General features: G+C 42.9%; 1 protein-coding gene across 9 annotated transcripts in view; it reads left to right on the top strand.

The window, feature by feature from the left end:
* The window catches only part of FGGY (FGGY carbohydrate kinase domain containing), a 308,898-nt gene extending 298,170 nt beyond the window's left edge, over positions 1 to 10,728 (top strand). For all 9 annotated transcript variants that reach the window (XM_062003165.1, XM_062003169.1, XM_062003170.1 and 6 more), the window contains 2 exons: positions 9,781 to 9,842; positions 10,547 to 10,728. In XM_062003165.1, the coding sequence (XP_061859149.1) occupies positions 9,781 to 9,842; positions 10,547 to 10,628 (144 nt within the window). In that variant the 3' untranslated portion in view covers positions 10,629 to 10,728. The remainder of the gene's footprint in view (positions 1 to 9,780; positions 9,843 to 10,546) is intronic.
* Positions 10,729 to 13,461: the final 2,733 nt, after the last annotated feature.

Raw genomic sequence — 13,461 nt, 5'->3', positions numbered from 1 at the left:
TGCACTTTTCATTGTAACTGGTGTGTTTTCAGACACAACCAGCTATTGTTTTGGGCACAGTCAATTAGAAAATGTGCTCCTTTTTCTATTTGCCAAATGAATACAAATGCTTTCTTAGAAGGTCTCCTAAAGAAAAAGATGCCTCAGATACCTTTAAAAGTTCCTGCTGGCAATACTAGGTGGCAGGTTTAAATTTGCTCATTAAAAGAGGTTATGTAATATTACTGTAATCAAAGGCTCTTTTATGGCTCTGGGGCAGGTGGGGATTGATAGCCCCTGATTTTGACTTTGTATGGAAAAATGCCAGGCATGACAGCTAGAGTAGTGATGAGGGTAACTTTTGACATTTACTAACAAGAAAAGTTTCTTCCCAGAGAATTTGGGTAAGTTGGTGACTACAGGTTTGTCTATGCCATGATGTAATTACAGTACACAGAGAGGCTGTGCATATAGAGAGATTCCTACTTACAGAGAAGCTGTAATGCTGAAGAGAACTGTATTTACCGTTTCTCAATGGTCTTCAAGAGATTCAAGCCAAACTTTTTAGGGGCAAGGGGAGCAAAATTGCTATTCTGATGTGACTATTTCAGTTTCCTTGTATAAATCTGTCTTCATTATGTGTCCACAGGAATCCCATAGTTCAGGTTGAGATTCTTCCTTGCTGCTGTTGGAACACAGTTGGCAACAAACTGGCGCTGTCATCCATCAGACCAGGCTTCCCTTGTTTTTAAGGAATCAAGAGCTTTCTAAACTTTTGCAACAATATGTATCCAGCATTTTTTTTAGTACTTTTTTTTTAGGAACAGCACTCTTCTTAAAGGACAATTTTAAAGGCAGAAGAGCAAATGAGAGTAATATCTTCTCATTTCTACCTGCCCCTGATTTTCAGACCTTGAGAAAACAAGGTGTCTGTTTTTAACAAAATGAGACAATGTTATCAGCTGATCACAGGTTGGGTTGGAAGGGACCTTTAAAGATCAGATAGTCCAACCTCCCTGCAATGATCAGTGTGCCTTGGTTCAGCTCTCACTCAGTTTAGTCACCAGTAGCCTCTAACTTGGGAAAGAAAAGAAACTTGGTGGAAGAGTGTGCCAGAAAAGATTGCTAACTCCTTATCTGTAGCAATGGGCAAGGGAACCAAATGTCTTCTGCTGTAGACAGCTATCTTCTCTGTACTGTGCTTCACAAGGAAAAATGACTGTGCAGTCCAGGTCTAAACTCTTCACAGATTTCTCATTTATTGTAGGTTTTACTCTCCGTGCAGTGCATGTTGGATATCTATAAAGCACCAGTTTTCTCTTTAGCAATGTTTTAGTTTTTGTTGGAGATAGGGTGTCTGTAATTTACTAGAAAAGCTCTCTTCATATTTTAATGCAATTTTTCTCTCTAACTTCTCAACTTTCTACTGGTTCATACTAGTGAAAGACTGTTTTTAAAGGTCTCTTGTTTGTTTATGAGCCACTGTCCAGGGTGATTTCCCAAATGCAGTCCAGAGTAGGTAAAATGTGTGTTTCTGAGGTATAGATTTGGGGTTTTTTCAATAGTAAGACAAACATAAGATTAATTAGGTAACAAATAATCCCAAATCAAAACTCACAGCATGGATTTCTCTCATTGACCTATGCAAGACACTGGAGCATGGCAAAGAATGTGTTTGAAAGACAAGGAGAAAAGGAAAGTCTTCTCAGCCGCTGTTGGAAATACAGAGAGAATAATTAGATGGAGAAGAGTGGAATCTTGGAAATAGTTTTGTTTTCTTGATAGAGTAACCCTAAGGGAAAGTGTAGGCAGAAGTTAATGACAAAATCCCAGCTCGATGCCCCCAAAATGCTGAAAGTCCCCAAATGGGGAAATGAACAGGGAGACATGTGCAGATTAATTAGATTGAAAAAATGTTTTGACAGCATAAGTGAACATATGGAAAGAATTGAGAGAACCTGATCCAGTTCCCCATGTGTAAATGATGCCTTAGCCATAGCTCATAAAGCAAATACAGATGCAAAAAAAAAAAAAAAAAAGGGAGAAAAAAGCCCCTTTTCCCATCCCCTCCCCCAGCAAACCCCAATCCATGACCAGATGTCAAATACAGTTTTGAACTCAGTGACTAAAGGCAAAGAAAGCTGTGTGTTCACTGTGAATGTGAAAAGAGATCAGCTGAATAAATCTGAATTTTGCACCTTAAAGGAAGTGATGCAGTTCAACTAAATATTGTGTCAAGTACACAGCCCAGTGGCAGGACATCCTGTGGGATGCTTGTTCTTCAGCTTCTCTGTTTTACCCTCCCCTGTCCAAAGGACTCCTTCTGCTTTTTGCCCAGCTTGGTTCTTTTGTTGTGCAAGTTAATGTGGAAGCACACATCTACCTTGCGTGCCTCAAAGTTTTTACCACCTCAAATCGAGAGTAAAAGTATTAGGACTGATACAGCAAGCAAAGGGTGAGAAGGGAGACAGAGAAGCAAAATAACTTCTTCCAGTTTGTGCAGAGGATCAGCACTCCCAGGCTTAATTTACTTCACCACCAACAGTGATGAGTCTGGAGAGGGCTGATTTAGCTTATAGCTGTAGTAGTGTCCTGCATCAGGATCTGATGTAGGAGTCTGGTCTCTTGACTCCCAGGGGAGCTTGTTTTGTGTTAAACAGAGCTGCCTGTCAGCATTATGTTTCCAAGCCTAAAAAAGTGGGTTAAATCAATACATTTTCACCTTCTTAGTCTATTTTAAGAGAAATGCTGTGTGTGGTTAACAAATTTATTCCACCTCAGAAGGGGGTGTGAGGAATGTGCTGTCTGTGCTGAGTTGGTGGTGTAGTCTGGGAGCCTCGCTGGTGGGAAGGAAGCTGCTGGCCATGGTATCACCACCCACAGCGTGGGACTGGGGAGGGGGCAGGGTGGGAAACCAGCCTTGTGGGCAGCCCTCCGTGCTGCCCTGGGTGCATCTGCCCAGTACCTGTGCTTGCTGGATGAAAACTCGCTCGGATCTTCATACACAGACATGGTAAAGTGGATGCAGGCTCCGTGAATGAGCTGGATGAGCTCATGTTGGGGTAAGTGCAGCTGAACCGTGCTCCAACTCTGGTGCAAGACTTCTTAGATGTTGCCCACAGAGTGTTGATTCATGGTACCCAGTGCCAGCAGTCTGTGAAACTGAAACAGGAGCTCAACACTTGGGCTCTTTCCATTGCAGGGGAAGCTGATACCCCTGCTAAGCTGTCAAGTTTGCATCCAGGCAGCTTTGGGCACTAAGAGGTGCCAGCAATGGAGCCCTCACAAAGCAAACTGCTTAATTATTTGATAGTCAAAGGCAACTCAGGGGAGCACAGAGTCAAATCGACAACAAACCAACCTATATTTAGTAGCAATGTGGCTGGAGTTTAGACCCAAACATAGTTTCCAGCTGATAGATGATGTGACAGTCATAGCTGACCCTCACCCCATTCTAAATTTGGTCTGGGGAATAAGTAATTAATATCATTGCCAACAGGACAAACCACCCTCTGCAGCAGCTGCACGGCCACTGCTGCCCCTCTTGTGGCTTTGTCTGTGGGTTGGCCCAGTGGCCACAGCCTGTTTTACACTCAGTGCAGGCACTGAAGTAGAGGAAAAGTCGGTGTTTCAGAGGCAGAAGTGTAATTATGGCCTTATCTGCATTTGTCTCTGCTGTTATATGATCTCTTTTCCATTTGTTTTTGCTTCCAGTGCTAAGGAGTGAAATCCAGGCTCCTGTAGGACAGGGTAGGTCTAGGGATGTGCTCTGCAGTGAGGGTTGCAGCAGGAGCAAGAGCTTCTTGTACAGTGCAAAAGGAAGGACAAACCCAGAGCTTACAAACTGCATAGAAACCAAACCAAACCTGGGGGAAAACAAGGGGCACAGCCAGAGGTAGCTGAAAATTGAGTAAATTAACATGTCCCAAATAACTTGAGGAAATCTGTTGCAAACTTTCTGCACTCGAATTGAGTGCTTTGAGAATCTATCCAGTTGGCATGTGTCAACTCAAGTTGGATAGTTTAGGGGCAGAATAGTGTTGGGCTGCTTCTGAGCTATCTGCCCAATTCCTTTCCACCACTGTAACAGTCTTCAGCAAAACAATGCATAAAAGACGCAAAAGAGATGCAAAAGGCCAATGACTTTTCCTGGAAGAGAAACTTGAACTCAAGTCCTGAGCTGCTGTCTTGCTTCCTGGACCTCCATCCTTCTGTCCTGTTCTCCCTCCTTCTCTGTAGTCTCACTTACAGACAGAAACACTCTGTCTCTGAGATTTGATACAAGTACAGAAATCTTTCTGGAACAGAGCAAAAGGAAAATAAAAGCTTGTGTGAAATTTTCCACCTTTTCACTAAATGAATTAAAGCCAAATTTTCACACTTTGGTCTTAGGTGTGAAATTTTGCTCAGCTCTAATATTTATCCATAATGTGTTTTAAAACTTGGCTCACTCCATCCAGAATACCACAGAGAATTGAGTTACGGATTTTGTGCTTTGTGAGCGCTGCCAAGATCTGCCTCTATAACTCAAACAAATTTAAGAGGGGGGGGTTGGAAACACTAGAAAAATATTGTATATGGTCCATCACATGCTTTCTTCATGCAGTCACGTACCACTAAAAAGTAATGTTCTGCTAGGACTGTGTCACACAGACACATTCACGTAACTTTGTAAGCACAGATAAGATGAATTTTGCATCTCCAGGCTATTGAGTAAGCAATCTCTAAATAAATGCTAGGAAAAAATAGCAGCCTTGCTTGAGATTCTTAGAAAAGTTTAAAAGTATTTCTTGAACATCAGCATTTCAAGAAATGTATTTTTTCCCCTCCAATCCAAATATATCTTTGACTGGGCTGCTTAAATAATGCTAATTAGCATCTGTTAGTCTCAGCTTGTGCGTGTGGAATAGAGATGAGTGAGAGAGGGGTTCTTTTGCTGTTGAAGAAAATGAAAAAATATTACATGTAACATTGTTGTTATATGTAATTATTATATATTATTATTATTATTATTATTATAACTTTATTTGTTATGAGGACTCAGAAGCATAAAGTAAGTCAGTTTGATAGTTTGAAGGTACTTAAACCTGCAGAATCTTGCAAATCAGAACAAATCTGGTGGGGAAGAGTGTCCTTACACGTGGGACAAGTTGGAAATGAATTTCTTCTGACTCTGGATCTGTGACAGTGAAGCTGTACAAAACCACCAGAGTCAGGACTGGCCTTGAGTGGAGTCTGGGTAATGTTTTCAGGGTAGTGAAGGAGAAAGTCAAGTTTCAAAGCTGTGTGGTTCAGAAATTGAGACTGACCTTCCATACATACACTTGTGTCATTCTCAGGAATATGTGGAGAAGCAGGTTGCTGGTACAGCTTTGTCATATTTGGCTGAAAGAATGGTTGAATTTGATCACTTGGCTTGTATTGGCACAACAAAAATGAATATCATTTCCTCCTTTGCATAAGTACTAAGATGAGGTGAATTATCCACTTCAGCATGGGAAGAAGAGTAAGCCATCCATCTCATTCTGTCTTGTTCTGAGATCCCTGTTAGTTTTAAGTTATGATCCAAGACTGCTTTACAGCAGGGTTGTTTTTTGCCCTTCCCATCATTCGTAGGCCAGTGCAGCAGAACCATGTGTGACACTGGACAAGCTGTAAACCAGCAGCATTCACAGATAAAACTTGCTTAATTTGCTTTTGTATTCGTACTGTCTAAGGATCTGTGCTCCAAGTATCTGACAGACTGTTGCTGTAACTGGGCTACGGTATACCCACACAGTCTGGTGAGCTTTGGACTGGGCTTTTGTATGTACAGGCCAAATGCTTTCAGACACTGAAATTGTCCAGTAAGACTTTAGCTGATATGTGGTGGCTTTCACTGTTAACAGCTATGGTTTGGGGTTATCAAAACGAGTAAGTGGGGAGAACACAGCTGGGAAATTGCATTTGTCCTCAAATGCCTCCAGCATTTGCCCTTCCAGCAGCAAAATGGCACCGTGTTCTAAAGTCTTGGTGGGTCTTGGAGAATTAGGTTCCCTGGGCCTCTGTTCCTTCTGTCCCAGGCAGGGTAACCCCATTTGACTAACTCTCTCCATGGTAAGCAGAGTGTTTACTGGCTTGTATCTGTCTCAGCTTTGACACTCTAACAAAAAGTTAGAAATCATGAATGCATCCCTTTATTTCTGCTCCACAGTGCCTCTCTTTTTTTTCTGTGTAAACCCTTCACTTGCCTCTTGCCCAGCCTTTAGAAATAATGATCAAATGCGAACTTTCAGGGTTTATTTATAGCATAGCCTTTATGGAAAGAGAGAAAAGAAATGATTAAAAAGCAATTTTACAAAATATTTTGTTTTAAGAGAGAATTCATTGTGTTTAAATCACTGTATTCATTGTACTGTCTAGACTGGCAAACAAAGAAGATAGAGCGTCATTCAAATTAAGATTGTGAAATTCTTGGTGGCTGGAATTACAGATTTGGATGTCAACCCTCTAAGAAACTATTTCTGAACGGCAGTATTATCACTTTGCTATATTTAAGGCTTTGTTGGGAGACAGAACAGTGCACAAGGTTGATCTGATTCAGTAATGCGATTCTAATGTTCCTTTGTTTCCGATTGCATTATAAATTCATATTTTCAATGTTCTGTTCCTCTTTGTCCCCAGAAAATTGTTGAAAAGACTCTCCTCTGGGAGTGAAGTTTTTTGTTCAAACTAACAATGACCAGGCTGACTTTAAAAAACAAAAAATACACACAACCAAAATGCAAATTAAGAGAGGGAATGAATTTAGGGTACTTGGAGCAACGTAGAATGAGTTGTTGAAAATTGCTGGCTGTGTAGTTTTTTAACATGTTATTCCACACTGCTGTGGTAGTTTCTGTGACACCTTAAGGCTGTGGATTCTCAAAGACCTGTGTGTTTTCAGTAGATTTAGAAATACTGAAGCATTTTAGCTGCTAAACTGGAAAAAGGGCTTTGGCATCTTCCTCCTTAGCTAAAGGTGGATGAATGGGTGAACTGGCAGAAGATGAGCACCAGCCAGGTGCTGTTGTCTTTTAGATTAGGCCTTGAGGGACTAGTTTAGGGCCATCTCTAGCCTGTCCTGCTCCCCAGGAGCAGGGAGCAGTGGCAGCCTCTCTGGCTACCTGACAAAGTTTGGAGACTCTGTGCCAGGGGTTTCAGATTCGGGGAGACTTCAGAGGGAGCATAGGAGGCCTTCCTCAGTGCTGGGGCCGCAGCAGCTGGCGGGACGGGCGTGCCGAGCTGAGCCAGGCTGACCTCACACCTTCCACACCTGGCGGAGTCAGCGCCCATGTGTGTTCTCTCTTGAACCAGCCTGAGGAGACCTGGAGTTAGATGAGTAACAAGGTAAAAATAAAACCTGTCTGAAGATATGTTTATCTCAAAAGGCTGGCTTATTTCCCAAAGAAGCAGTAATGCATTTTTCAGCTCTGGAAGTCACAAGAGGCCCCAGAGTAAAGTAGAACAGGAGTGTGCAGAATACTTAGGACAGAAGCAGGGCATATCCTGGGAACGATGCTGTTTGTGTCCTGTTCTCTTAGCTCTGCCCAGGACAGGGCAGCACCAGGCAGGCCCTGCATGTGCACAGGGGACTGAATGGCAAAGTCTGGCCCTCCTTTTCAGGTTTTTTTTTGTACCTGTGGAAGAAAAATATATGTTTATCTGAGATGCTTAGACCCTTTAGATGTCTTGATTTTATATTTGTGCATCATCTTTGGGGCAATTCAAAAGGAGGTGTAAAGCAGGGATCAGAAAGTGACTCTTCCCATGAGTGAAAGTTCTTCAAGGGGCTTCTCCCCTGCCTTATGTTGTCTGTAGGACATGAAACTACCTGAAAAAGCAGCACTGATTGTAACAGAGGGAATTATTTTTCACTTTGAGGGGTTTTTTTCCTGTGTGTTCATTCATTTTTTTTTTTTGTGAGGTAGCCTCTAAAGCCATCTGACCATGTAAGGGAGTTGTGAAAGATTATTGTAAACAGAGCAATGCTGGAGCTAGTATCACCTGTTAAAGAACAGGGAGTAAATGCCCATTTCTCTTACTGGGAAAGATACCAACCTTTCTGTGCCAGTATTTTAATCTGGCTGCTGTGCAGAGCCTCTGTGCCAGCAGGCTCACATGTCCTACAGAAAAGAACACACTATCTCTCTGGAAGTGTTATTTCAAGGGTGTTTCTTGGGGAATCAAAGTACAATCAACTTCTGCACGTATGAGAGTATGGGCATATAAGTACACTGAAATACTTGCTGCTGTTTTATCAGAAGCCCTACCACAGCAAAATCCTGACTGCACCATCACTGGCAGTGCTTTTTTACTTTGGTAGAACAGTGATTTCATCCATTATTAACCCCTTGAAGTTGACAGATGTAGAAAGTAGGTGTTACACATTCTAGCAGCACATTTGGACTGGCAGTATAAAAGGATGTGTTGATGCTGGAGGATGAAGCAGATGTGCAGAACATGCCCCAGAACAAGTTGGGTAATTGCAGGTTCAGCTAGCCAGGCACAGCTGCTGAATACCTGCTGGCCTCATGGGCAGCCCATGTACATCCTGGCATTTAGGTCTGGGTGGTTCATACAACACAGGGGAAGGGGGAAAACAGAAGATGCAAGGTCTGTTGGTCATCTTTCTTATCCTCAGGGCCTCCCTGCCTGTCCTGGACCGGTGAAACTGCGCTTACATTGCTCATCTGTGTTGTAAAGTTCTAGGAGATCCTCAACTGTAAAATGATGGATTAGTGGAAAGCAAAGATTTTACTACAGCAGATATGACAGCCTATAAAATCATGAAGCCCTTTTAAAAATCTAGCCATAGTAGTTGCCTAAATGGCTTCCAGCAGCAGCACAGGCTGGCTGTTCTCCAGGGGTCATTCTGATACAATCCCAGTGCTGTGCTTTACGCACTAACTCTAGAGCAGATTTAGGGTCCTGCTTAGGAACTATGAACGCAGATACAGATTTAGTCAGACACTGATGCTTGCATCTTTATCTTTTATGTGTAACAGTGTTCCATCTGAAAGCTATTGCTTTAATGCTGTGAAATAACTTCCACTGAAAATCGCCTGTGCCTGCTGCCTCCGCCCCTGCCTCAGCACTTGATCTTCTATTAACATTGGTGATTAATGTCTCATTCCAGTGGGATTGCTCAAGAGAATCCACAGAAAATCCGAATCTCACAGAGATCACAAAAGGAACCAAATTATCTGGTCCTCTCCCTCCCACACGTGACTCGTTCTGCAGGATAGATCTGTGAGATCTCTTTGTCTGATTTCTTTTGGCCAAAAACAGAGTAGGATCAAAGTCTGTCTCTTACACCTTTATACTGGAATGTGAGGGCAGCTGTGGGCTCGTAACAGAACTTTCCAAGTTACCTTTAGCTTCTGGAGCACACTTGGGTCCTCCCTTGCTGCAGGGAATTGATACTTTAAGAATATGATTAAGGGATCTCATGTACAGTATCATTTGATTTGAGAAATCTCCCCTCTGGGAATGCAGTGTTTAACATTTCCTTTGGTTAGTGTAAATAATAAAAGATAAGTCTGTTCTGCCTCAGACTCCCAGTAAGAAAGAGGAACAGATTTTGGTTTACTGAGGGGTCTGCAGTGCTTTGTTCTCATGACTACTATATAATGGGATTGAACATATTTTATGCCATCTGGCCTGCTCAGCCGAAACAAAATACATCACTAATGTTCTGATTGGTTTTGAAACATCTTGTTCTTGTCAAAAAGTATTTTAAATCAAAACAGGCTTTTCCAGTTTGCGTTTGTCTTTTACTAGGAGGCCATGGCGAGAATGGGGAAAATTGGGAGAGTCGTGCAGCCTAACCATGAGCATAAAAGGTAACCCTGACTTCGGCATGTTCCTCTGGGAGAACGGGCTGAAAATGAAGTTACGGTCTGTGTCTCCACAGCCCTGTCGGAACGCAGCAGCGTTCAGCACCCGGCTTTGTTAAGGGTTGCTCTGTAGCCTGTGAGCGCCCTGCCCTCGCAGCCTCGGCTTTCCGTGGCGCGGGGCTGGCAGCAGCGGCTCCGGGGCGGCCCCGAGGCCGCGGCAGCCGCCGCTCAGCCCTTCGCCTGGTTCCGCGGCCACGGAGCGCTCAGGGCAGCGGAACCAGGCGGGCGGCTCGGCGGCGCGTGGGCTCCCCCTGGCGGCGGGCGCGGGGCTCGCTGTCCGTCCGTGCTGCAGCAGGCGGGGGTGCGCCCTGCGCTCCCTCAGCGGGCAGTGGCCTCCCTCGTCGGCTTGGGGCTCCCTGAGCGGACTGTGGCCGTGAGTGGAAGAGCTGCAACCCTGCGATGCATAAAACTGTCTGGAAACCAGAAAAAAAGCTGGCTATAGGGTAAACCAAAGGTGTAATTATGACTTTAGATCACTTGTTTGGGTGGAAACTGTGCCGGCAGCACACAGGGCTCTGACACTGGTAAAAGTTGTAATTAGGGATAAGCCCAAGCTCCTTTGATGCTAAGTAAAGGGAATAAACATGTGTCTTCCAGGGGATTTAAATATTAAAATCTAAGGCTTTGTTGAAATTAACTTTCTTTTACAGGTTTTATGACAAGAAATACGAAGTGTTTCTGAAGCTTGTGGAACATCAGAGAGAGTATCGCTCCATCATGAACAGTGCCTAATCCAGAGGCACGTCATGGGGGAACAGCAGGGGTAACAAATCTGGTGCTTGTGATGAGGATAGTTTCTCCTGACTTTACTGTCTATGGTAAAAATATACTCTTATCCCTAATTTTGAATCAGAAATAAAATGCATTCATTTCAATGTGAAGCAGTGGGTACTTTCTGTCAATAATCCCTGCACCTCAGGGACAAGGAGTAATTGTTTATCTGGACACTGGTACCCCGATGCCAGTATTTAGACTGACCACAAGCAGGACCAGCACACAGAACAGCCTGCCTGACTCAGAGGGACTTGAATCACCTCCCTTTCCCATGTTTTTCACAGGTGACTACACCTGGTATCACACACAGTCCTTTTAATGTCACTGCTGCAGCTAAAACTGAAACGTGATTTCCATCGGAAAGTTCTGTTTGGATTCATTTCTAAACTCTGATTGTAGTACTTTAGGGGCTGGTATTTGAGAACCTCTTTTACAGCTATGTGATCTTTTTCTCTGTTTTCTTCTGTTTCCTGCTCTCTTTTTAGTGTCTCCATTCCTGCAGCACAGTCGCTTTGCTCTAAGTAACTTGTGCCCTTTTGTATTTTGCAAGTAACTCACCCTCAGTGCACATTAATTGTTGTGCAGATACGGAACAGCCAACTGTTGACAGTGAAAGACTAGTCTGAGCAGACACAGTCGCTGAAAAATATGTTCATAATGCAGGTGCATTCCTTCCATCCTGCCAGCTGCCTCGCAGGGAGTCAGTCCTAAAACAGCCCAGCTCTCCCTATCCGTTCTCATCGCATTGCTTCAACCAGAGCCAGCTCAGCACAGCCAAGCAGCTGGAGAGCTGAGCTCAGCGACAGCAGGTACGGGGAACACAGAAGGAGAGGGAAGTGGTTTTCCTTCCTTAGACCTGCATTTGTCAAGGCTCAGAAACCTTCCTGCCTGCTTGCTGGCCAAATCCAGTCAACAGCAAGCTTTGATTTATTCCCAGGTGATTTTGAAGGTAGCCCTGGATAGTTAGTCCTACAAGATACATTTACCATAAAAGTGGGTACTTTCAAGAACACTCTAACACTTTGTTGCCAGGTTTAGAAGGCAGTTCCTCCAAATGTGCATGCCCTATGGTGCATCAGCCACAGCTTATATTGTGCTGTTACATACATATACATTGTATTTCCTGGAATAGCTACACAAAGTCATTCTTTTTTTCTGGAATTAATTATCACATTTACATACTTGTATGACTCCAGCCTGGGTCCTCTGTGGGAGTCTTTGTCTTAGCTAATCACTCTGTAGAGTTCTCAGGTTTCTTTGTCTTGGTCTACCTGGGTTATTTGCATCCCCTCAAGAAATCCCAGACCCAATCTTATCAGAGACCTTTTGTGACAGTTGGGAGTTGACTTGTTTCTTATACAAAAAAAAAAAAAAAATCTCAAAATTGCTCAAGCAAACACAACAAAACCATCACAGAAGAGCAGATCAGAATCAGCCTTTGCTCAAGGCAGCAGTACTCTCAGACTCACAGCAACAGCTTGTAGTGGAAGGCAGAGTTTGGGCACTCTGGTTGTATACAAGGTAAAATGTTTCGCATCTGACAGTGCAAACTGTTTTGATCTTGCAAAACCTAAACACTGACAGTGCCTTCAGTGAAAATCTCTCAGAAATTCTTTCTCTGCCATTTGCCTGTTACTTCTTAAGAAAAGATGCTATTCTGTTTAAAAAGCAAAACCAGGGTCCCCAGCTGAAGGGGAGGATTAAGAAACAAGGGGTGACAGGACAGAAGAGCATATATTCAAATCAACAACTCTGTTACGAGTCACTCATACAAAACCTTCTTTTCTGTGAGCTGACACTTAGTTGTGCAAGTCCCTTTCCACAAAGCCAGTGCTCATATAGATGGACTTAGCTGGATAGAAGTTCTATTCTTTAGTATTGGCATAGGCTGTAATTCCCAGCTAAATGCAAACAGAAGTCATGCAGTAACAAAACTACACTTGGAGAACTTGAAAAATAGTAGTTACTGGGGTTCTTTTATATTGGTAGTCAGCACTCAAAACCATCTGGTAATTTTTGTTAAAGAAACAATGCTCTTCCTGCCTTGTAGTTCATGGAAAAGCAATTGTTGCCATTTCCAAAGTACCCATTGTTAAGAGAAACGGCTTTACAAGTTCAGGGACAGAATTAAAGACAATGAAAGTTGGTGGGAATAGAATGAAGAAACATCACAACAAAAGGAGTACAACAAGCAAGAAAAGGACTAGGACATAATGGTGTATCATAGCTTACTATTCAGGGGCAGTTTATTGAGAACAATAAATAGTCATACATTTTAATATCTCTAATGTACAGTTCATACATAAAAATGAAATCCACTGACTCCAAATGCATAGCAAACATACAGATTATAGAGAGACAGATGTGTAGGGTTGTCTGGCACTGTACCAGCATTTTTAACTCTTTACAGCTCAACACAAACACACACACACACACACACACACATAGAGGCAAACTTTCCGTAAACTCCCTGCTATTTATATCATTGTCATAGCATTGGCCTTGATCTCTCCAGCTGAACTGGTACCAAGGCTTACAAGGAAATCACAAGGAGTGTATGAAGTCTAGGAAGGAAACAAATGGTTATGCTGACTTTGTTAAAGTTTAGATGCACAGAGTTCAAGGAAGCCAAGTACCTTGCATAGCCTTATACAAAAGAATTACACCGAGATTTGCTCACATTTCTTGCTTGATTTTTTAAACGCTTTTCTCCCCTTGTAATACTTCTACTTTATAGTTGCATTTTTGTTCCAAGTCAGTGTTATTGCCAGTTTCATATTATCCATTTTAA

The sequence above is a fragment of the Colius striatus genome, chromosome 10 (genome assembly GCF_028858725.1).
Source record: "Colius striatus isolate bColStr4 chromosome 10, bColStr4.1.hap1, whole genome shotgun sequence".
Taxonomy (NCBI): Eukaryota; Metazoa; Chordata; class Aves; order Coliiformes; family Coliidae; genus Colius; species Colius striatus.
Note: the sequence above shows the minus strand (reverse complement) of the source record. Positions and strands in the feature narration are given on the sequence as shown.